We start from the raw sequence: 24,215 nt of genomic DNA, 5'->3' as shown, positions 1-24,215 counted from the left end.
GTGAACACAAGTTCAAATGACCTAATAAAGGAATTGTCATACTGGGGAAGGGTGAAATATCCTTTGTCCGGTTGTGTCCACAGCTATTAGTGCCTACACCAAATTTTACAACTACAATTTCAGAGCAACTGGCATTACTATTCTTGTTTCTATACAGATCTCAACCTTTAGTAAATCATCAATTTATTCAATTGCTGTACAGCACTGAGTACTACAGGCTAACTGCATGACAGTTACAAATATGCTCTTTTCATTCCACAGAGAGATGTTATTTAAACAAACACTTTGTAATTTTGAACTATGTTATACTACTCTGTCTTTAAGAAAAACAAAGTAAGCTTGATCTTTGTGTGCCCCTTCCTGTGCAATGTACTGTTCTGCGGTGGGTTGAGATTACCAGTTGGTGATTTATTGGGATGCACATACTATACCGAGGCTGATGGGAATGCCAGATTCCTTTAACTGAAGATAGGTGCGTGACATGCACATGCCCTACTGGATTGAGATTGTAACACTGACAGAAATACCCATGCTGGAGACTATGGAAGGTGGCATGCGGTCCCAGGGGCTTCTGTGGAAGAGGAGGGAGCAGAGAAAGCAAGGAAGGTGGGAACACGCACTTCCCAGAAGACAAGACATCCATGGGAATGCAAGCAAGCCTAAAGCCTTGTGGTGTTTAAGCTGCTCTGTTGAAGTGCACTGGGCTTAGAAACAAGAAGTGCTACACAGAGCAGGCACTTGACTCTCAGCTGTTCCTCTTTCTCATGGAAACAAGCCCAAAACCTGAATATTTGCTGAGAACTGTGTACAAAATAATGCAACAATATGTCCTACTTCTAATAATTTTATACACCTCAAAATATCCAGGGCTTTCAAACATTTACTCCTTGTCTGCAGACAATTTATTTTTCTAATTGCCATGGGTTCTTTCCTATCCTTTCCTGTGTAATAAAAGGTAAGTGCATCCACTGAAAGCAAGCAATTCTCATTTTAATGTCCCTCATTTCTGCACAGACAGGAGGGGGACCTAAGTAGACTTAATGAGGCCATATCTACAGCACCTTCCACAGAAAGGACAAACATTCTCACTCCATGATAATATCAAGACAGGGTACCACAGACTCTGTAAACTAGAATCTAGAGAACTTCCAGCAGCTTCAGTGAATATTTCTCATAAGAAAAAATAAGAAAAATTAAGCCTCTAAGGAATTCATTAAGATGTTGTCATGGAGTTACTTTACCTTTAAGGAAAGTTGGAGTTGCTGGGGACTGCCTGGAGTCTTTCTCATGACCAATTATCGGTCATTGCTGAGAATTGACAGCACTTTTAGCCATTGAAAAGTGGGATCAACTTGTGAACCCCACCTTAAAGTAAAAAAAACAGAACTCTGTTGTTCTCTTTGTTGCTTGGCTGTGAAAGGTAGCAGAGCTCCGGCTGGCCTCCGGTTCCCTGCCCAGGCCATGCGGCCGGGGGGGGGGGGGGGGGGGGCCGGGCTGGGCCTGCCGTTCTCCCGGCGGGGAGATGGGGCCTGCGGGGGCTTGCCCTGAGCCAGGTCGGGCCGGGCCGGGCCCGGCCCAATCTCTGGCTCGGCTGCAGGTTTTGCTGTAACTACATTCACTAGAAAACTGCTGAATGAAGAAAGAGAGGGGGTCTGGGCCTGCTGCAAGCAGAGACAGTGACCACACTCTCTAGAGCAGCTATGAGGAACTTTTCATCACAGACAGCTCCAGCTCCTGTTCAGCAGAAATCACCGAACCATCTACAAAAGCTTGGGCAAGATTTTAACTCTTTCTTATCCAGATGAGACTTGTGGATTAATCTTTTTATCCAGAGAGAAAAAACGAGCGTGATCAACATGAAAAAAGACTTTATAAACTACTAGTGGCAAGAAAGAAAAGAAACTTCAAGAAAGGTAGAGAATTAAGAAGATGCTTTAATTAAGCTGAAATATCTTTCTGTTAAAACTATGGGGATGGACAATGAAGTCCTGAAAAGAACTCCTTTAATTCATGATGGAATATGGGGAAGAATAGAGTGTTCAAAGTGTAAATTTGAGTAAAAAGTAGAGTAATTATGGTATAGTGAAGTGCTGAGAGATTTGAAGCCTTGAGAGGCAATGAGAAAACTGTTTTCTAGTGAAGCTCACAGAAACAGATGAAGAATACTTTTTGCCTTTGAATAACTTATCCTTAAAATGTTATCCCCAAACTAATGACCTATAACACATTTCAGAGTGATGTGGAATGGGAGGGGTGGGCTCTGATAACAGCAGCTCTGGGCAGCTGATATCAGAGAAACGGGAAACTATAACAAAAATAGTTTTCTTGTGAGAAACTCCATAAATTAACAGAAAGGAACTTCTGTTTCTCTACAGAGACTGATGAAAAAAACTGTAGAAGGAATTGGGACTGTTTAAACCATCAAAGTTCTAAAGTTTTTGTCTCTGTTGTCATGTGAACAAAAGAATGGTAGGCAGTAAGAAATGAAAAGGTTTTTCTGGAAGTTTATTCTGGTGTTCTTATTATTGTAGTTTGTCAATAAACTTTCTTTATTCCTTTTAAATTTTATGCCTGGTTTGCTCTTGTTTTAATCCATATCTCACAGCAAGAAATAAGTAATTCTTTTTCCCCTTTTTATTAATTACTGGTTTAAAACCACGACAGATGTTTTCCATCTGGAGTGTTAACTACAAAATTATTATCTGATTAGCAAATTTTGTTAAAATGTTATTTTTACTCTCTCTCCATATTCTGTCTAAATGCACATCAGCTACACTTTTGACCTACTTCTACAAGGGGAATTTGCTTTGTAATGTGAGTATATGTGTATCTCAACTTTCCCCCCCTTCCCACACACCCGTTTAGCAGCAGAGCATGGAACAGTTTAACCTATCTTCAATGCTTTCAATTAGCAGATATTGCCACTGATTTCAAGGGAATGGCCAGCAAGCACAGAACTGCCTGATACATTAGCCATGATAGGATAATGGCTTTCATGAGGTAAGACAAATATATCCTAGACAAACATTTAGCTCTTAACACGTGAACAGATACTCTTAAGCTGAATATGCATCCACATGGGGAGGTAAATTTACCTCAGATATACATTGCCTTTTTTGTGTTCGGTTTCTATGGAGTTATGTACTAGATTTCTACTGAAATCACTGTTTGTTGAAAAGCTGCTTCAAAGTTTGGCACATAAATGGCTGTGGAAACTGAATCCTATATTTATATCCCTGAACATATGAAGGTGACCGGAGTATGCACGTTTAAAAAGACAAATGCATTCAATGTGTAAACCAACTAATTCAAATTTTTACTAATACTAAATATATATTCATTTTACATATGAGCTGGGTCATCAAAAAAGTAAACTGTTAGGCTATTTAAAAACATTGGTTGATTTAAATAAGAAAATCTGAGAAGTTGCTTCTTGGCACTTTGGATACAAGACCAGTACATGTTTCTTGGGAGTAACTGTACATGTAGTATTTGTTCAGCCGGCCTAAATGTTATGGGCTCAAAGGAACTGTTTCTATTTGGTGCTGATGTAACTCAATGAGAGTGAAACATTATAATAATACTACTGTAAATGCTGGTACTCCATTACCCTTACAGCTCAAAACTCTCTACAAGCTGGCAGGGCCATGGGGACACTTATAAAACTCTAATGGCCCCAGCCAGCTTCCCCTGGGTCCTCCACCCACACCAGTGGGCCAAGGAGCTCTATTTAACATGATCCTAATCCTGGCCTGTGGTTTAGCTTCCTACCTGGACTTCAGACTTCTCTCGTTTTCATGATGTCACTAGCATCTAGACTATGGTTGCAGCTGGTCACAATCTCCAGGCTTGCACTGCTCCCCTGCTGTGGGTGTTGAGATGGGCCCTGGCTGGCAAATATCCCAAGACTTTCTGCTTTTTACAGCTCTGAAAAGATTTATCCAAGTACTTGGCTTAACACTGGCAAAAATCCTGGCAAATAACTGATGCCTCTTTCCTCTAGCTGCTTTACAAATTATTTGACAAAACTTCCTAACTTACCGCACCCTCTGGAAAAGAAAATTAAAGCCACTTAAAAAATAATTAAAAGTATCAGGAGATAACATGGATAACAAACAAAGGCAGAGGCAGGAAGGTCAGCTGTGAGCAAGCTGTGAGTGAGAAAGGTGCAGTGATATTGGAGGTGAAGGGTCTTTCAAAGAGACAGGAAACAGTGACAGAAGAACTCTTAAGAGAAAAAGGCATCCTGCAGTAAACTCACAGGCACATTCAACCCAGATTGCTGCTGAACTGGACAGAGATAGAAAGGACAAATAAGCTGCAGGCTACAAAAGCAAAGCAATATAAGCTTATTGTTTCTTCAGAACTGTTGCATATCAAAATTCAATCCTTCTGGACTGCTATTATTTCAACTCATCATAAGTCACTTTCCAGTTTGTAAATGCTTTTTCAGTGCATCCATAGTCTTAATGCTCACATAATTAAGAAAGTATTTCTTATTATTTTCTTTATTTCTGTGAAACTTCTTATCAAAATTTTATTCAATATTAAACTAAAATGAACAATTACTATTACCATCTATTGTCCATCACCCCAAAGTCTCTTCAAACTGAACTATTTTTTTTCTATGTTTAGACTCTTTGTGTCCTGCCCTGGACTGACCTCTCAGTTCAAGAAAATCAGTAACTGTTATCCATGCTGGGACAGAGCTAAATAACAACAGATACGATCTATGATGGTGATGGCTTTCTGGTTGGGCAACCTATTTTCAGAAAGCAATTTAAAAAAGAACAAAATTCTCTCCTCTGGAATGAAACAGTAAATATTCATGACCTTGAAACAGCAAGAAATGTTCACGTGTTCTGTGATACTGATCCCTTACATTTAAGAGTGAGAAAGACCAGGTCCCTGGTGATCAGTTAATACATAAATATGTGATGCAACCTTGTTTCAATGAATTTCTTAATCTGAAGAAATGCTTGAGTTGTGTTTAATTAAATGCCTCACTGAAAGTCTTCATAAATGTTACTGACTTTAGTTTACATCCAACACCAATATAGAATACTACATCATCCATACAGAAACACTGAAGTAAGCTGTAAATGCATATTGGGAGGAAACATATCTGCATACATCTCATAGAATGGATGGCTACAGGACTCCAAATTTTCACACCAGGGCTAGCCTTCTGCTATCTAGCATTCTGGTAGGTAGCTCTGGGAACAAAACAATGCATGCAAGCGTTGCAGTTTATCTGAATATATTCTAGTTTGATTTAAAGAAATATTTAATTCCTGTTAAAACTGTTAACACAAAAATTAGAGATGTATGTAGGGTCCACATAAATTAGAGATGTAGCTAGGATGCATGTAAAATAGAATAAAAGGGCTGAACTTGGCATTCTGAGCTAGTGACAAAATTCTTAGTCTGGTGCCAAAAACAGTACGTGATGAAATCAAAATCTGAGCTAACTTGATCTGCTCGAGGGTTAAAAAATATATACTAGCAATTTAAAAAACCCCACCAAGCTTGAAACCTTACTAAAGATATTTGAATTCAAAATGTATTATATTGATTGAATAGAAAACAAAGCCCTTGAAATGTTCTTCCATGTTATATAAATGCCTAATTAATTACAGCAGAAAAAATTAATTCACAGCATCAGTAACCTAGTGCTGTGACCTTATTATATTTTGTTCTGAATTCCAGGTCTTGAGGCTGGAGGAGCTACAATTCAAACACAGCACAATCAATTTTCAAAGAGAATCAGTTTTCAGGGTCTCAGGGGAGAGGAGCATGTTGCTTTAGCACAATACTCTGGTAGTGCATAAAAGCACTACAGGGCCTCTCAGGTGGCCTGGAAGTGACAAAGCTAAGTGAAAGACAAAAGATCTGATGCAGACCCACAGCCTTGTTAATGGGAATAGTGTACAGTACAGGAGTGAAATTACAGAGAGAGGGGAAGGGAAGGTGGAGGAAGGTGTGGGAAGAGAAGGTGCGGGAAGAGAAGGGAAGGTGCGGGAACGGAAGGGAAGGTGCGGAAAGGGAAGGGAAGGTGCGGGAAGGTGCGGGAAGGGAAGGTGCGGGAAGGTGCGGGAAGGTGCGGGAAGGGAAGGTGCGGGAAGGGAAGGGAAGGTGCGGGAAGGGAAGGTGCGGGAAGGGAAGGTGCGGGAAGGGAAGGTGCGAGAACGTGCAAGAAGAAAAGGTGCGGGAAGAAAAGGTGCGGGAAGGGAAGGTGCGGGAAAATGCAGGAAGGTGCAGGAAGGTGCGGGAATGGAAGGGAAGGTGCGGGAAGGGAAGGGAAGGTGCGAGAAGGGAAGGTGCGGTAAGGGAAGGTGCGGGAAGGGAAGGCGCGGGAAGGCGCGGGAAGGCGCGGGAAGGCGCGGGAAGGCGCGGGAAGGCGCGGGAAGGGAAGGGAAGGGAAGGGAAGGGAAGGGAAGGGAAGGGAAGGGAAGGGAAGGGAAGGGAAGGGAAGGGAAGGGAAGGGAAGGGAAGGGAAGGGAAGGGAAGGGAAGGGAAGGGAAGGGAAGGGAAGGGAAGGGAAGGCGCGGGAAGGGAAGGCGCGGGAAGGGAAGGGAAGGCGCGGGAAGGGAAGGGAAGGCGCGGGAAGGGAAGGGAAGGCGCGGGAAGGGAAGGGAAGGCGCGGGAAGGGAAGGGAAGGCGCGGGAAGGGAAGGCGCGGGAAGGGAAGGCGCGGGAAGGGAAGGGAAGGCGCGGGAAAGTGCGGGAAGGGAAGGCGCGGGAAGGGAAGGCGCGGGAAGGGAAGGGAAGGGGCGGGAAGGGAAGGCGCGGGAAGGGAAGGGAAGGCGCGGGAAGGGAAGGCGCGGGAAGGGAAGGCGCGGGAAGGGAAGGCGCGGGAAGGGAAGGGAAGGCGCGGGAAGGCGCGGGAAGGGAAGGGAAGGCGCGGGAAGGCGCGGGAAGGGAAGGGAAGGGAAGGGAAGGGAAGGGAAGGGAAGGGAAGGGAAGGGAAGGGAAGGGAAGGGAAGGGAAGGGAAGGGAAGGGAAGGGAAGGGAAGGGAAGGGAAGGGAAGGGAAGGGAAGGGAAGGGAAGGGAAGGGAAGGGAAGGCGCGGGAAGGGAAGGCGCGGGAAGGGAGGGGAAGGGAAGGGAAGGGAAGGCGCGGGAAGGGAAGGCGCGGGAAGGGAAGGCGCGGGAAGGGAAGGCGCGGGAAGGGAAGGGAAGGGAAGGCGCGGGAAGGGAAGGGAAGGGAAGGGAAGGGAAGGGAAGGGAAGGGAAGGGAAGGGAAGGGAAGGGAAGGGAAGGGAAGGGAAGGGAAGGGAAGGGAAGGGAAGGGAAGGCGCGGGAAGGGAAGGGAAGGCGCGGGAAGGGAAGGGAAGGCGCGGGAAGGGAAGGGAAGGCGCGGGAAGGGAAGGCGCGGGAAGGGAAGGGAAGGCGCGGGAAGGGAAGGGAAGGGAAGGGAAGGGAAGGGAAGGGAAGGGAAGGGAAGGGAAGGGAAGGGAAGGGAAGGGAAGGGAAGGGAAGGGAAGGGAAGGGAAGGGAAGGCGCGGGAAGGCGCGGGAAGGCGCGGGAAGGGAAGGCGCGGGAAGGCGCGGGAAGGCGCGGGAAGGCGCGGGAAGGGAAGGGAAGGGAAGGGAAGGGAAGGGAAGGGAAGGGAAGGGAAGGGAAGGGAAGGGAAGGGAAGGGAAGGGAAGGGAAGGGAAGGGAAGGGAAGGGAAGGGAAGGCGCGGGAAGGGAAGGGAAGGCGCGGGAAGGGAAGGGAAGGCGCGGGAAGGGAAGGGAAGGCGCGGGAAGGGAAGGGAAGGCGCGGGAAGGGAAGGCGCGGGAAGGGAAGGGAAGGCGCGGGAAGGGAAGGCGCGGGAAGGGAAGGCGCGGGAAGGGAAGGCGCGGGAAGGGAAGGGAAGGGAAGGGAAGGGAAGGGAAGGGAAGGGAAGGGAAGGGAAGGGAAGGGAAGGGAAGGGAAGGGAAGGGAAGGGAAGGGAAGGGAAGGGAAGGGAAGGGAAGGGAAGGCGCGGGAAGGGTAGGGAAGGCGCGGGAAGGGAAGGGAAGGCGCGGGAAGGGAAGGGAAGGCGCGGGAAGGGAAGGCGCGGGAAGGGAAGGCGCGGGAAGGGAAGGGAAGGCGCGGGAAGGGAAGGCGCGGGAAGGGAAGGCGCGGGAAGGGAAGGCGCGGGAAGGGAAGGGAAGGCGCGGGAAGGGAAGGCGCGGGAAGGGAAGGGAAGGGAAGGGAAGGGAAGGGAAGGGAAGGGAAGGGAAGGGAAGGGAAGGGAAGGGAAGGGAAGGGAAGGGAAGGGAAGGGAAGGGAAGGGAAGGGAAGGGACGGCGCGGGAAGGGAAGGGAAGGGAAGGGAAGGGAAGGGAAGGGAAGGGAAGGGAAGGGAAGGGAAGGGAAGGGAAGGGAAGGGAAGGGAAGGGAAGGGAAGGGAAGGGAAGGGAAGGGAAGGGAAGGCGCGGGAAGGGAAGGGAAGGGAAGGGAAGGGAGGGGAAGGGAAGGGAAGGGAAGGGAAGGCGCGGGAAGGGAAGGCGCGGGAGGGGAAGGGAAGGCGCGGGAAGGGAAGGGAAGGCGCGGGAAGGGAAGGCGCGGGAAGGCGCGGGAAGGCGCGGGAAGGGAAGGCGCGGGAAGGGAAGGCGCGGGAAGGGAAGGCGCGGGAAGGGAAGGGAAGGGAAGGGAAGGGAAGGGAAGGGAAGGGAAGGGAAGGGAAGGGAAGGGAAGGGAAGGGAAGGGAAGGGAAGGGAAGGGAAGGGAAGGGAAGGGAAGGGAAGGGAAGGGAAGGCGCGGGAAGGGAAGGCGCGGGAAGGGAAGGCGCGGGAAGGCGCGGGAAGGCGCGGGAAGGGAAGGGAAGGGAAGGGAAGGGAAGGGAAGGGAAGGGAAGGGAAGGGAAGGGAAGGGAAGGGAAGGGAAGGGAAGGGAAGGGAAGGGAAGGGAAGGCGCGGGAAGGGAAGGCGCGGGAAGGGAAGGCGCGGGAAGGGAAGGCGCGGGAAGGGAAGGGAAGGGAAGGGAAGGCGCGGGAAGGGAAGGGAAGGGAAGGGAAGGGAAGGGAAGGGAAGGGAAGGGAAGGGAAGGGAAGGGAAGGGAAGGGAAGGGAAGGGAAGGGAAGGGAGGGGAAGGGAAGGCGCGGGAAGGGAAGGCGCGGGAAGGGAAGGGAAGGCGCGGGAAGGGAAGGCGCGGGAAGGGAAGGCGCGGGAAGGCGCGGGAAGGGAAGGCGCGGGAAGGGAAGGGAAGGGAAGGGAAGGGAAGGGAAGGGAAGGGAAGGGAAGGGAAGGGAAGGGAAGGGAAGGGAAGGGAAGGGAAGGGAAGGGAAGGGAAGGGAAGGGAAGGGAAGGGAAGGGAAGGGAAGGGAAGGGAAGGCGCGGGAAGGGAAGGCGCGGGAAGGGAAGGGAAGGGAAGGCGCGGGAAGGGAAGGCGCGGGAAGGGAAGGCGCGGGAAGGGAAGGCGCGGGAAGGCGCGGGAAGGCGCGGGAAGGGAAGGGAAGGGAAGGGAAGGGAAGGGAAGGGAAGGGAAGGGAAGGGAAGGGAAGGGAAGGGAAGGGAAGGGAAGGGAAGGGAAGGGAAGGGAAGGCGCGGGAAGGCGCGGGAAGGGAAGGGAAGGGAAGGGAAGGGAAGGGAAGGGAAGGGAAGGGAAGGGAAGGGAAGGGAAGGGAAGGGAAGGGAAGGGAAGGGAAGGGAAGGGAAGGGAAGGGAAGGGAAGGGAAGGCGCGGGAAGGGAAGGGAAGGGAAGGGAAGGCGCGGGAAGGCGCGGGAAGGGAAGGGAAGGGAAGGTGCGGGAAGGGAAGGTGCGGGAAGGGAAGGTGCGGGAAGGGAAGGTGCGGGAAGGGAAGGTGCGGGAAGGGAAGGTGCGGGAAGGGAAGGTGCGGGAAGGGAAGGTGCGGGAAGGGAAGGGAAGGGAAGGGAAGGGAAGGGAAGGGAAGGGAAGGGAAGGGAAGGGAAGGGAAGGGAAGGGAAGGGAAGGGAAGGCGCGGGAAGGGAAGGCGCGGGAAGGGAAGGCGCGGGAAGGGAAGGGAAGGGAAGGGAAGGGAAGGGAAGGGAAGGGAAGGGAAGGGAAGGGAAGGGAAGGGAAGGGAAGGGAAGGGAAGGGAAGGGAAGGGAAGGGAAGGGAAGGCGCGGGAAGGGAAGGCGCGGGAAGGGAAGGGAAGGCGCGGGAAGGGAAGGGAAGGGAAGGGAAGGGAAGGGAAGGGAAGGGAAGGGAAGGGAAGGGAAGGGAAGGGAAGGGAAGGGAAGGGAAGGGAAGGGAAGGGAAGGGAAGGGAAGGGAAGGGAAGGGAAGGGAAGGGAAGGGAAGGCGCGGGAAGGGAAGGGAAGGCGCGGGAAGGGAAGGCGCGGGAAGGGAAGGGAAGGCGCGGGAAGGGAAGGCGCGGGAAGGGAAGGGAAGGCGCGGGAAGGGAAGGGAAGGGAAGGCGCGGGAAGGGAAGGCGCGGGAAGGGAAGGCGCGGGAAGGGAAGGGAAGGGAAGGGAAGGGAAGGGAAGGGAAGGGAAGGGAAGGGAAGGGAAGGGAAGGGAAGGGAAGGGAAGGGAAGGGAAGGGAAGGGAAGGGAAGGGAAGGGAAGGGAAGGGAAGGCGCGGGAAGGGAAGGCGCGGGAAGGGAAGGGAAGGGAAGGCGCGGGAAGGGAAGGCGCGGGAAGGGAAGGCGCGGGAAGGCGCGGGAAGGCGCGGGAAGGCGCGGGAAGGCGCGGGAAGGCGCGGGAAGGCGCGGGAAGGGAAGGGAAGGGAAGGGAAGGGAAGGGAAGGGAAGGGAAGGGAAGGGAAGGGAAGGGAAGGGAAGGGAAGGGAAGGGAAGGGAAGGGAAGGGAAGGGAAGGCGCGGGAAGGGAAGGGAAGGGAAGGGAAGGCGCGGGAAGGCGCGGGAAGGCGCGGGAAGGGAAGGGAAGGGAAGGGAAGGGAAGGGAAGGGAAGGGAAGGGAAGGGAAGGGAAGGGAAGGGAAGGGAAGGGAAGGGAAGGGAAGGGAAGGGAAGGGAAGGGAAGGGAAGGGAAGGGAAGGGAAGGGAAGGCGCGGGAAGGCGCGGGAAGGCGCGGGAAGGCGCGGGAAGGCGCGGGAAGGCGCGGGAAGGGAAGGGAAGGGAAGGGAAGGGAAGGGAAGGGAAGGGAAGGGAAGGGAAGGGAAGGGAAGGCGCGGGAAGGGAAGGGAAGGCGCGGGAAGGGAAGGGAAGGCGCGGGAAGGGAAGGGAAGGGAAGGGAAGGGAAGGGAAGGGAAGGGAAGGGAAGGGAAGGGAAGGGAAGGGAAGGGAAGGGAAGGGAAGGGAAGGGAAGGGAAGGGAAGGGAAGGGAAGGGAAGGGAAGGGAAGGGAAGGGAAGGGAAGGGAAGGGAAGGGAAGGGAAGGGAAGGGAAGGGAAGGGAAGGGAAGGGAAGGGACGACCAAGGCAAATAAAGGAGAAAATGTCCTGTGGAATACGACTGTACCGAAAAAATTTAAACAGACAATAGATAAAATATAAGTCACCTCTCCTCACGATTCTGTCCCACACAGACGCGTCCTCCATGTCGAGGAGTTGGATTGCTGCAGGAACGCTGTCGAAATTGGAAGCCTATTCCACAAGTTGTGCTACAAGGTGACCAAGAAGTCCACGCTGTCCAGCCTCCATTTCTGGTAGAATAAAAAGCTCAGGCTCTGTCATCTGTTATTACATAGCGAATGGCTGATTAGGTGTGACTGACAGCAGAATCTGGCCTATTAATATTTCTGTAGAAGTCATTAATACTGCATGGTGTTCCATTTCTTCAAGAATACTAAGCCAAAATAAAGGTGGTCTGATATTCCGTATTCCATGCTTTGTAATCAACAACTGCTAAAATTACCTCCTTGCAGAAGAATTACAAAGATACGAAGATATTTAGTTGCTTTTGGTCACTTTGTTCTAGGTAAACTATATATGCAAACTCCTGTATCAATGTTCTGAAACTAAATGACGTATCATTTTCTGGGAGATTAAAATGTCAAATTTTTCTACCTATTCTGAAAGGCAAGTGTTTAAAGCCTGGAGGAAAAGGAGGCTCAGAGGATACCATATTGTTCTCTACACCTACCTGAAAGGAGACTGTAATGAGGTGGGGGTTGGTTTCCTCTCCCAGGGAAATCATGTTGTGTCAGGAGAGATTTAGATTGGATATTAGGAAAAATACCTTCACCAAAAGGGTTGTCAAGCACTGGAGCAGGCTGTCCATGGAAGTGGTGGAGTCACCATCCCTGGAGGTATTAAAATACTGGCAAATGTTGTATTTGGGAACATAGTTTAGTTGACTAGGCAGTGCTTATTAATGGATGGACTTGATCTTAAGTGTCTTTTCTAGCCTAAATGACTCTATGGCACTAAAGTAAACTGTAAAATGCATTAGTTCTCAATTTTAACAGGTTATTCTGATGTAAATTCCTTGCCTGTAATGTAACAAAAATGCTAAGAGAGTTCACATGCTGTAGCTTGCCTTTATGAAATTCTAGCAAAAAAAAATTATGCACTTCAGCTGTTATCCAGAACTTTAATTGGCTAGCTGGCAATTTTTGTACTGGTAGAACATAAACAGGAAGAAAGAAAAATAAAACTAAACTATATTGAGCTTTTGATGTTTCATCATAAAAGTAAAAGTTAAAACAGTGCCCTACTAATATAGCAGTGTTAGCAGAAGATGTTTAAATAGTAGTGTAATCATGCCAAAGGTAGAATGCGAATCCAGTCCCAATTCACATTCCAAATTCCCTTCTAAACCTGACAGTTGTTTGATTGTTCAATATCTCACAGCATGTTTATATTTTCTATCATTCTCCTGACCTGGTGTTATATAATATATTGTTATATGTATTAATATAATATTAATAATTTTCCTAAAATACACAATTTTCATTTAGAGCTTGCGGTTACCTTGTGCAGAAATGTAGTCAGTTTTATTTACTATCATGATGTGATCGTGATGTTAAAAAAAAGACAAAAACCAGAAAGAATCACTGAAAATAAGCATAATGCATCAGTATATGTTTCATCTTGAAATTAAAGTATGTATAATGTATGTGTATAATGTTTTAAACATGAGCTTCTGATGCAGTTCCAAATACATAATGTTCTGAGTCTCTTTGAAATTATCTCCTCTCACTGATTTTCTCTGGGAGTGGTTAAGTTCCTGAAGAAGACAAAAGAGTAGCTAAAGAGTTCTATACAGACTTGTAATAGAATTTGCTATCATGATACAACTGAAAGATACAGTGAAAACATTTCTCCAGGGAAGAAAGGGGGACTACAATGGTAATATGAGATCTCCAAAAACGTAAGCCATTCTAACTTCCAGAAAAGAAAGTTGTATGAATTACAGAACAGAGAAAAAGTATTATACTTTGGATATTATCTAATTCAGAGCTTTTTGTTAAAATTAGCTGAGAATGTTATTTGGTACACAGCTACAGCATTTGAAATGACTCTGCTCTCTGACTCATTCTCTCTCCTACAAAGTCTGAGAGAAAATTTCTAATATCCTATTTGCCCTTTCATGCACAAAATAGGATTGGTAAATTTCAGGGGAGATTCCAAATGGTAGGCTTTATTCTGATTAAGTTAAAATTTTTTAAATGATAGAACCTGAAATTGCCTTGCATACCTGGAACAGTTGGCAATCTCCATGGTTGGTCCTTCACACAGCCATCCTCCACACTGAGGAGCAGGACTGTCACACACACGCGTCCGGCACAAGCAGGAGCCAACACTGGCACCATCAGTGTGGGTGCAAGGTTTCCACTGTGACCATGTTCCAAAATGTCCATCCACTGTCAGATTCCTCATCTGGAAACAAACACAACAGAAAAGCTTACCTGAGGCTTGAGAGTTCCTTCACACAACCTCTTTATTCTGCTGTGCATCGAGGTTTAGCCTTTAGCCACGAACAACAGCAGCTTCCACTGGACAGATACATCTTCCAGGCAGCCATCTCCCTTTATAATCCCTGTAGCTGCATAATTTACAAAACTTCTGACCAATCTGAGACATTGGATGCCATCACCATAGCAATAACAGAAATCACAACTAACTGTTACCTTTCACAACCACGCTTGCCTACCTCTCAGTTTTCTTCTGTATTCCCTACTTCCTAAAATATTCCAGTGAAAATGGAAGCCTGAAACTGACAGTAAAACCCATGATCAAAAAGAAGAACCAGTAGAGGATAAGGAAGAAATAAAGAAGAAATTCTTTATGAGGATGACAAGACACTGCAACAGGTTTTCCATGAGCAACTGTGGATAGCAAATCTGTGGAAGTGTTCAAGGTCAGATTTGATGGGGCTTTGAGCAACATAGATGTCCTTGCCCTTGGCAAGGAGGAATTCAAACTAAATGATCTTTCAGTTTCCTTCTAATGAAACAGTTCTCCGATTCTAAACACAGGTGCTGAAATAGTCCACGGTAACAAAACTGGATTGATCAAACTCAAATCTCCATGATGAGTGTCTTTTTTTGAAAACAGATTTTGAAGCATGTGTCATACAGTAGCATTTCATAACGATGAAATGTGGTTTTAAATATGACAGACACTAAATGTTAAATGAAATTATATGTATAAATCCTAGAAACATCTCCAAAAAGCAACACATAACCCTACATGATGAAACAGTTTCCTCCCACAGAATTCAATTCTCAACACCTTTGGCTGAAAAGTTCAGATCATTCTCATCTTGACTGGAATGTTTCCATCCAGCAGCTGTAACACATTTAATATGAAATCTTCATTGCCCACCTGAAACAAAATGAGCTAGAAAATGGGCTTTTCTGAAGAAAATGGGGCAGGACATGGGGAATTAATCTCCCAACAAAGACAGATTTTCATAATATACTTTTAGCAAGGTGTTAATCTTGACAAATCTGTGATCCTAAATGGAAACAATGGCCAGTTTTTCACTTAAATATTAAGGATTTTGCCTTTTTTTGGCTGCATATAAACTTTCAGTCAAGACAACAGCACCAACAAGTACAGGCTAAGTAGCATTTAAACTCACTCTTAGTAGGAATAAATACGTATCACTTGTAGTCATGGATTTTTCATCTAATGTGTGAGAAGATAACACTTGAATATTTGCATATATATTGAAACAGGAATTAAAGTTGTAGATTGTCATAACATCTGAAATGGTCGTCCTTTACTGTTTTTAGTATTTTAGCAGTGGTGAGAGAAGTGTACATCTCACAAATACTTTGAAAATACAAGAGATTGAATTACAACATAAGGCATGTTTCCACTGACACTCTGGATGTTGGCTGATTCTTTCCACTGTGGAAAAGATACCATAATTTCACTACTGATTGCAATTACCACAGTTTATTTTTCGGAAGTATTACTTGTGCAAGAACAGCTATGTGAATATTCCGTCAGTTACAGCTGACAGAACCATAACTCATCATTTCAAAATCTGTTGGCAGCTATTTATTGAAAATAACTCACCAACCTTTCCTCATGTAGAGTTTATATGTAGGGTTTTGTAAGACAACAAGACATACTTCCTTTTAAGTGATAAGCAGACTCATTCTCTCTTACACTGCTGGTTTAACAAATATTTATAGTCCATAAACTAACAATTCTACGTCCCCAATCTAATTATGTCAGAGATATGAAAATGCCTTTACTGTTGGAGTCTGAGATACAGACTGTGTGCCCTTGCTTTTAATATTTAGTTCCAGGATTCAAAGAAACACTGAATTTCATATAATATGAAATTCATGTGCATGTTTTCATGGTGATACATGAAAACAAATGTTAAAGTTAGATAGGAAATGTGTAAATGTGTAGATTAGAAAGTTTCTTAAATCACTGGGTGAAAAAGTAGTTTAGAGAACAGGAGACAAGATGGAAGATTTAGGGTGTTGTCTCTTGTCCTTCTTCTTTCTTCTTTATATTCTTCTCCTGAAGGTTTTTGGGTAATAGTTAGTGATTGGATAGAAAATGCCGCAGTGCATCACAGAGGTGATAGGTCATTGGGTCATTAAGAAAAATAATATACGTGTCTATTGTTAATTGGATAAAAATAGGTATAAAGATAAAAGAACTGCGTAATTCGGGGCCATTTTGTGTATCAGACATGAAGTGTGCCACAAGGCCTTGTTTGTACCATCAAAAGAAAGAAATGTACCAAATTGCAAAGATTAACCTTGTAACCAGCCTAAAGAAACCTGTTAACTTTTGTAAGGATCCTGCAATAAACACGAGAAACAAGATTCTAACGAGCTCGAGAGTTTACTTCAAATAATGAAGATTGAGATAAGTGGAACTCCCCACGAGGGAGGATCCTGAAAGAATTCAGCCCAGAGAAGGCTGGGGAACTATAGAAAAACTGTATTCACAGAAAATTCAGCCCAGAGGAAGCTAGGAGACTATAGAAAGCTGTATCTGCAGAGAATTGAGCCCAGAGAAGGCTGAGAGACTAGAGAAAAGATATATCCACAGAGAACAGAGCCCAAAGGAGGCAAAGAAAAGAGAGACAGAGGTAACATTTACTGCTTTCTGTTTCTGTACTGCCTCAAAACATCTTTACTGTTGCATCTACAATTACAAACTAAAGCTTGTCTATGGTTAGACAAGCTAACAGTTGTCTATGGTTACCATAATACCTATTAAGTGGCAGAGAAAGCATACATAAAATACAGCTGAAAGCTTGAATTGAGAAAGATAAATGGATAACATATTCTCTTTCTTCATTATTTTTCCTTGCTTCTGCAAAGATTGTCCTACTGGGGTCTCTGCTGTTCCCCATGACTCACCTGCTCTGTCTCTCTTTGAGTATCTACATTTCAGAAGTGATATCAAACAATTTCATCATACGACTGCAGGGAAGCAAAATGTACCAATGAGAGGCCTTTGCAGCCCTCACCAGAATCCATGCCCATTAACCTTTCACAATCTGACACCTCAAGGGCAAAATCACAGTCAATCAGACCATCTTGGCATGGCTACACTCTGCTTTCCCTACAACCCTGGTTTTGTAACCCTTTCCCTTCTGCAGATACCTTTAGACCTTTCTTACTTTTTAATGTCCTTCAAATATCTATCTTCGTCTCAAGTCTCTCTCTGCACCCACCTCATGTTCCTGCTTTGTGCCTCTGCACTCTGAGTAGAGGTCACAGTTTTCAACTCTGTCAAGAGGTCTTTTTGGTTTGAGATTACTTTTTGTAGAATTTAGTGAGTCTGTAGAATTTTCTGCAGCTCTTAATGAATTTAGATCCCATACTACACTTTCTCTGAGAATAACTGTTAAAATAAAGCCATTTCATGTTGCATACTTCTGTATGCAAAACCAAAACAAAAAACACAAACAAAACCAAAATACTGAAAAACATTTTTAAAAATTATTTTTACCTTCCTTGTAAAACTCCTAGATAATGTCAGCATATTTTTAAGTGATAGATTGCAAGTTGTCCCACTGGAAAATTGACTCGATCTTCTCGAGTGGCCCGGCTAGCTCAGTGATGAGATTTCTCTTCACTCGAGTTTTGAGCCAGCATATGTTTGTGGGGTTCACTGATTTCTTTCAAGAATTCAAGTCTATAGAGCGAGTAAAGAAATCGGGGGTACTCTCTCTGGTTTGCATTCCACAGTTTATTTCTGTGAAGGGGAATCCAAAGGACGAGAGACCAAGGATTTGGGGTCTGGGGGTCTCTTTTAACAGGGTTTCTCGGAGGGAGGGAACATCAGAGAGAGAACCAATTATTTTTCTCAGTTAGTACATCTTACAAACTTTCTACAAATCAAGGTTACACACACCAAGATAAGAAATAACAGACACCAACTTCTTCAAATGCCCACAAAGGTGTAGGAGTATTCTCCACAGAGGGGGAGAGAGGGGGGGCTTGGTTTCCTGGCAACACAGGGGGAAAGAAAGGGAAGGCAAGGTAAGCATACCCGCTCAGCTTCCATAGCTCAGAGGCATTCTGGGACAGGAAAAACAAAGTTAGAAACTTCCGTGTTGGAAAGAAGGGTCTCTCTTCTCCTAACCCCGTGCTTTCCTGGGCTAAAGAAACTTCAAGCAGCTGGAAATGCCAGCAGGGTCCTCTCTTTGCTCTATACGACCTCTCGCCGTGGGGCTGAGGAGAGAAACTTCAATAACCATGGTAACTTGACGCCAGGTAAACAATTAGGAGAAAGAAAAGCTGGGGGCGGGGGGGGGGCGGGAATCACAACTAAAAGATGGGAAAAGATATATTTCAAGCTATCAACTACAACAGAAAATATTTCAAAAAACCAATTTTTCATTACCATAAAAATTATTGGATGAATAATAGGGATACATGACCAACTAGAAAAAGATCAAAGTGGATACATATGCCATAGCATTAATTAGTGTCCATATTTAGGTACAATTGCTGTACTCATGCCAACTGAAACAATAACCTAAAAATAAAATTGAGAATTAAATCAGGGCAAGATAACCAAAATAACCACATTTTTCAAAGGTGATCTTCAAAGTCCAGAGATAGTAGCACAGACACTCATCTATCTCTCCTACTCACCTCTCTCCTCTACCATGACATGCCTATAAGTACTCAGCTGTCGGAAATCAAAAAATGGAAAATTCAACATATGCTGAAGGGTTCAATTTGCAGCCTTGGAAAGAGCTTGGATTGATGTAGTGATGAAAGTACACAGACATTGGGTACAGAAATTATAAACTTCTGTTCCTATAGTTATAAGTAAGAATATGCCTAGAGTAGGTAAGTAATTATATTAAGTAAAATAGTTTGAGGTTTAAGATGCAATAGTGTGATGTATAGAGTAAGCTAGACATCTAGAAACAGTAGTAGAAAAGTATGTATGTGACCTATCAGCTTATTGGTTAAAAGACAGACACAGTGTGGCAAAATTAAGTAAAGGTGATAGGTTAATAAGTGTAAACAAGTTTTGTGACAACTGTCTATTGGGCTAAAATGTTGCAAATATATTGCTGTGCAAAGAAGAAACTCATGCCTTCCTCCAGCTATGGCTGATTTGTTGCTTCTCTAAACCTCATGCCTTGAGACTGATATCTTATCTGGCTACTTGAGCAATAAATCATTTCAAATCAAGGTGGTCCCATCCCTTGTTCTTCATCTCAACACTCAGCCATATGAATAATTCTGTAGGAAATAATTTCTCAAAGGAAACTGGTCACACTTTTTATCCTAGACTAAACTATTGTATAAACAGACCACTCTCTGATCCAATTTTAGAAGAAACTGGTCATTCATTAATCTAAAAAAAATCTACAATGTTAAAAAAGATCCAAGTAATTTTACTAACAATTAAGATATTGGAAGCAATTGGGAACCAAAAGAGGGAGAGTAGATTTTGAATATTCTCTTATGTTGTGCCTGCAACACTGCCTTGAATATATCCAGCACGTGTTAAGGATGCACATAGCTGAGTTGCCTACAAAATTAAATTAATTACATCTTGGCTTATATATCCTATGAGCACAGCACAGCACATAAAAATGCTATAAAAACAAATATTTGAAAGCCTCCCTAAGCAAAATTGTAATTGATTGCGGTTTTCCAGAGTACTGTGTTACTTCAGAGGAAAGTTTTTATGAAGTTTTCCAATCTGTTCAATAATGTGTTACTTAGTGAATAACGCTTTAAAACCATAAAGATGTAAACCCACACTTACCAATTTAGATAGATAATTCTAAAATCTTCCTTATATTATGCAGGCTTCCTTATATTATCATTCTGCTCAAGGACAAAATTTCTTTGAAGGTTGAAAGTCAACTAGGTCTTCGAGTCTTGGATTAGCAGGATAAGTCTCTGGATACAACTATGGATAAATTTCTAAGCAAGACTTAGGTGCTCCCCTGCTTTGACTAGACTGCTATATCCTATGCACGTCATATAACAGAAACTAAATAATTGTTTTACCAGCTGAATGGAAGAGAATGGAATTATGCTTTCTAAATTATTCCTCCCTCCACCCCATCTTGGCCTCATGTTCTGTATCTATGAAAGAAAATAAGGCCTAATGCCACAATTCAATACTAAGCACAGCAGGCTGAATGCCCATGCAAATATCTACAGAATGAGGAATTTCAGTAATCTTAGTATTTTCCCCAAAGTTGCTCCTGATTTCAGCTCAAATGCTAATGCAGATGAATCCAAGACAGGCCTATTTTACTACTCTTCTATGTGAGAAGGTGGATGCAAAAGACAGAACAAGACAAACATTTTTTAAAAGTTTTAAAAATTTGAAAAAATGTTTATAAAATTGCTATTTAATGTCAAATACAGCCAGAACACAGGAGCACATTCTCAAAAGCCCTCAGAATCACTGTAGTATTTATATCTATGAGGCTGCTGCAATACATGTAGAGAGCACAAGTCAAAGCTAGAAGAACTATGCTGATTTTGCACATCTCTAGTTCACTAGGAGAGAAAGTGTCATCAAGATGTTAAAGAAAGCTTGTAAACACATAGAAATTAGAACATGAATGCCTTGTGAGCATAAGTTTATAGATGCATGTGCCCCACTGGTGAGTGGGGACAAAAAAAAAAAAAGCTCAATAGCACAAGAAAGATACTTCTAAACCCTCTTTTTTCATGCTTTGAAGTAAGGGAAAAGAAGGAATATTAAAACCACACCAGAATAAAATTAAAAATGAGAGATACAAATGAATTTTGTTGGTGCTTTTTTATATTATATTGAATTTATTCAAAATATTTTTTTAAAGAGAAGTGTTAAGCCATTGTAAATATAAACCCTGCATTTATTGTAAGTATCGCCTCTGTGATAATGTGGGTGAGACTTAATTAATGGAATTCAGCCTTCCAATGCATGGACTTTAGAAGATGTTATTTGGCTTTTTATATTAGCAATAATAATCCTAAAAGAAAAGATTGTACCACTACTGATTAAACTTTTTCAAAGCACACAATGGAGAAAAATTCTGTGAGAAAAATATATAAATATCACTAATCTTAGAAAACATTTGTTTTCAAGGTAGGAAATTAGACATTATCTATAAAAACCCCACCCTTTGAAATTACTCTAAATAATTTTATCATAGAAGTAGTTTGATAAGAAATAGAAATTAGGTATTCTGCTTAAATCTGATGGGAAAACATAAGAAAAGTGGCATTAAATGCAGTCTTCTGAGCTTGAAAAATCTATGCTAACTCATTTTCATGAAATTCACATGGAATCAAAGGTTTTAAAAGACAAATTAATGCATTTGGACTTACTGGACACATGGTAATGCTTTGCTCCCATTGACTCATGCTCAGACTTTCTTCCAGTGTTGAGCATTTCTTCATAACCATGTCCCAGCCACAATAAGGGTCTTGGGATCCAATGCATGCACTGTAGATGAAAACCAACCAGACAACCATTTATCTTCATTTGTACTGACCAACGATTTCTAAATAACTATGTAGCATCTCTTGGTATTTTATAGGCAGATGGTGAAATTGATCTGTGTTGTGGTGTGGCACAGACAAAATTACCAAAACCAGATGAAAAATTAATTTGAATGCCTACACAAAGCTAGGATTTCTTTATTTCTTTTAAGTGCATAGCTGAATTTCTGTCTGCAGGTATGGTATATTGTCTAGACTGATTTTTGTACTTACTAGAGAATTACAGAAATTCATAAAGAGGGTATATTGTCTGCTCCAAGTAAAAATGTCAGGAGTTACATGTCAGTTTTAGAACTGTAGCTATCATCTTTTTCAGAAATCAGAGGACAATGTCTGGTCTTTGAAAATTAATTAGAAAACTTTCTGATCTATTTTCTGCACTTGCATAAAATCTCTGGAAGTTAGTTCAAAGGGGCACTGGTGGCTGCCATCACACCTCTTTACATATCACATGCTGCCCTCAACACTCATAGTGGCACATGAGGAGGGAAAGTAAAGGATTACTGAGAAAGATCGTAGCCCAGTTTCATATAGACTCTGGAAGATCCACTATACAAAACTAGAAGTTAATTTCTCTGATAAATAGCAGATTTCTCTTGCTAAGGTCTAACATTAACAGTCCAGGCAATATGTCTGCATGCAGTTTCATAGCTAAAGATCCTTAAGAAAGGAGGTGGAACTCCCATTATAGTGAAGCAAAATGTAATTGGTTTAACACTTTTAAGAATATCTATAATTTACACATAAAAATAATGCATTCAAACATTTTGTCTAGGTTGTAAAAAATGTTAGATTGATCATTTCTGTTCTACTCAAAACCATATGCATCCCTCTCTCTTTAATTATCTGTTCCCATCACCTCTGTTGACTGAAGAGCCACAGAGATGATTAAGCAACTGGAGCATCCCTCCAGTGAGGAGAGGCTGAGAGAGCTCAGAGAGCTGTTTAGCCTAGAGAAGAGAAGGCTCAGAGAGGATCTCTTCAATATATACAAAACCCTGAAGGGAGCATGCAAAGAAGAGGATCCAGGGTCTTCAGTGGTACCCAGTGACAGGACCAGAGACAATGGGCACAAACTGAAACACAGGAGGCTTCAACATCAGGAGATGCTGTTGCATAAAGGATGACTGAGCACTGGCACAGACAGCCCAGGGAGCTTCTGGAATCGCCTTCCTTGAAGATATTCAAAAGCCACCCAGACATGGCCACATTGCTCTGGACAACTGGAAAACCCAGCAAGCATTGGACCAGATAACCACTAGAGACCCCTGATGTGATGAGTGTTCTGTGATTCTGTCCTAACTGATTTATGTGCTTTATTGGTATTTCTATTTATCTCTGGCATTCCTCATGTACTTCCATATGAACACCTGGCCAAATGCAGACTTACTAATTTCCTGGAGTGTTATTCCAAAATACTGTAATTATAAATTTCAAATAATTCGCTTCCACATTCCACTTGGCAATGTGGATTGCCAGTACCATTTGGGAGCATAGTTCTCATCTGCAAAAAAGGCACAATTTAAAAGGCATAACAGTCAAAACTCCCTGTGATAGATTGGCATTTAAGGAAAAGTAGGAAACACCTAAGGAAGTTAAGGCTGCTGGAGGCTGATGGGAGTTTTTCTCCTGACCAATAGCTGGCCATTTCTGAGAACTGACAGTATTTTTGACCATTGAAAAGTGAGATCAACCTGTGAACACCACCCTTTAAAACCTAAGCCCGGGAATTTCTCTCTCTCTGGTTTCTGGCTTTGAAGAGGTAACAGGACTCTGGTTCAGCCTCCTCCCTTCCCAGGCCCGACAAGGCCACAGGGGGAGTGGGGCTGGCCGGAGTTCTTCGGTTCCCAGCGGGGGATGGAGACTGTGAAGTGACAGGAGACCCTTCCCAGAGGGGCTGAGTCCCTCGGAGGGCTCACTGGGCCTTTTACATTGGGGCTGCCAGCCCAGGCTGGTCCCTGGCTTGGCTGGAATTCTTCCACTGCTGGGTTTCACCAGAGACTGCCAAGTAGGGGGAGGGAAGCCATCGGCCGGTGGTGTGCTGCCTCTGAGGGCTAGCCTGGCTGCTGAGATGCTGGCCCCCATCCCCCAGGGCAGCCACTGAAAATTTTCCATCACAGACAGCTCCAGCCACTGCCCAAGCAGAGATCATGGGACCATCCACAAGGCCTGGGCAAGATTTTAACCCTTTCACTACCCAGATGAGACCTGCAGACTTATTCCTTTTTCAGAGAGAAGAAAATGAAAGTGATTAACATATAAAGAGACAACATAAACTATCAAAGCCAGTGAGGAAAGGAATTAAGCCTCAGATGGGAAGAGAATTAAGGAGATGCCTTAATAGGCTGAAATACTCTTTTGTTAAATCTATGGAGATGGACAATATTCTGGAAAAAACTCCTTTAATTCATGAAAGAGTATTTGAGGGAGGAATGGAGTATTTCAAAGTGTAGATCTAAGCAAAGATAATTCATTGATAGAGCTGAGCAAACGGTGAAGTAGTTGTAATCCTAAGAGATGCTAGAACAGAAAAGGAGAAGTGAGAGTTGTTGAAGATTTGTGGCCCTTAAGAGAAAAAGAGAAAACTTCTGTTTCCAGAGATGATCATAGAGACAGATGAAGAGAACTTTTGCCTTTGAATAACTCATCCTTAAATTGACACCCCTTGAATCCTGGCCCAAAAATACACCTCAGAGTGGCGTGAAATGGGAGGAAAGGACTGATGGCAGTTTTCCGGGCAGCTGGCATCAGAGAAATAGGAAGCCATGAGAAAATGGTTTTCTTGTGAAAAACTCCATAGATTGACAAAAGAGAACTTCTTTTTGTCTACAAAGACTGATGAAAAGACTATAGCAAAGCTGAGACTATTTTAACCACCAGGTTTTGTCTCTATGTTGTCTATTAAACAAGGGAATGGTTGGTT

General features: G+C 44.4%; 1 protein-coding gene across 1 annotated transcript in view; it reads right to left on the bottom strand.

Moving 5' to 3' along the window:
- The window catches only part of SEMA5A (semaphorin 5A), a 412,149-nt gene that overhangs the window by 74,318 nt on the left and 313,616 nt on the right, over positions 1-24,215 (bottom strand). The window contains exons 12-14 of the mRNA XM_058831651.1: positions 21,119-21,236; positions 13,528-13,709; positions 11,387-11,530 (exon numbers count right to left, since the gene is read on the bottom strand). Of these exons, the coding sequence (XP_058687634.1) occupies positions 11,387-11,530; positions 13,528-13,709; positions 21,119-21,236 (444 nt within the window). The remainder of the gene's footprint in view (positions 1-11,386; positions 11,531-13,527; positions 13,710-21,118; positions 21,237-24,215) is intronic.

The sequence above is a fragment of the Poecile atricapillus genome, chromosome 2 (assembly GCF_030490865.1).
Source record: "Poecile atricapillus isolate bPoeAtr1 chromosome 2, bPoeAtr1.hap1, whole genome shotgun sequence".
NCBI lineage: Eukaryota > Metazoa > Chordata > Aves > Passeriformes > Paridae > Poecile > Poecile atricapillus.
Note: the sequence above shows the minus strand (reverse complement) of the source record. Positions and strands in the feature narration are given on the sequence as shown.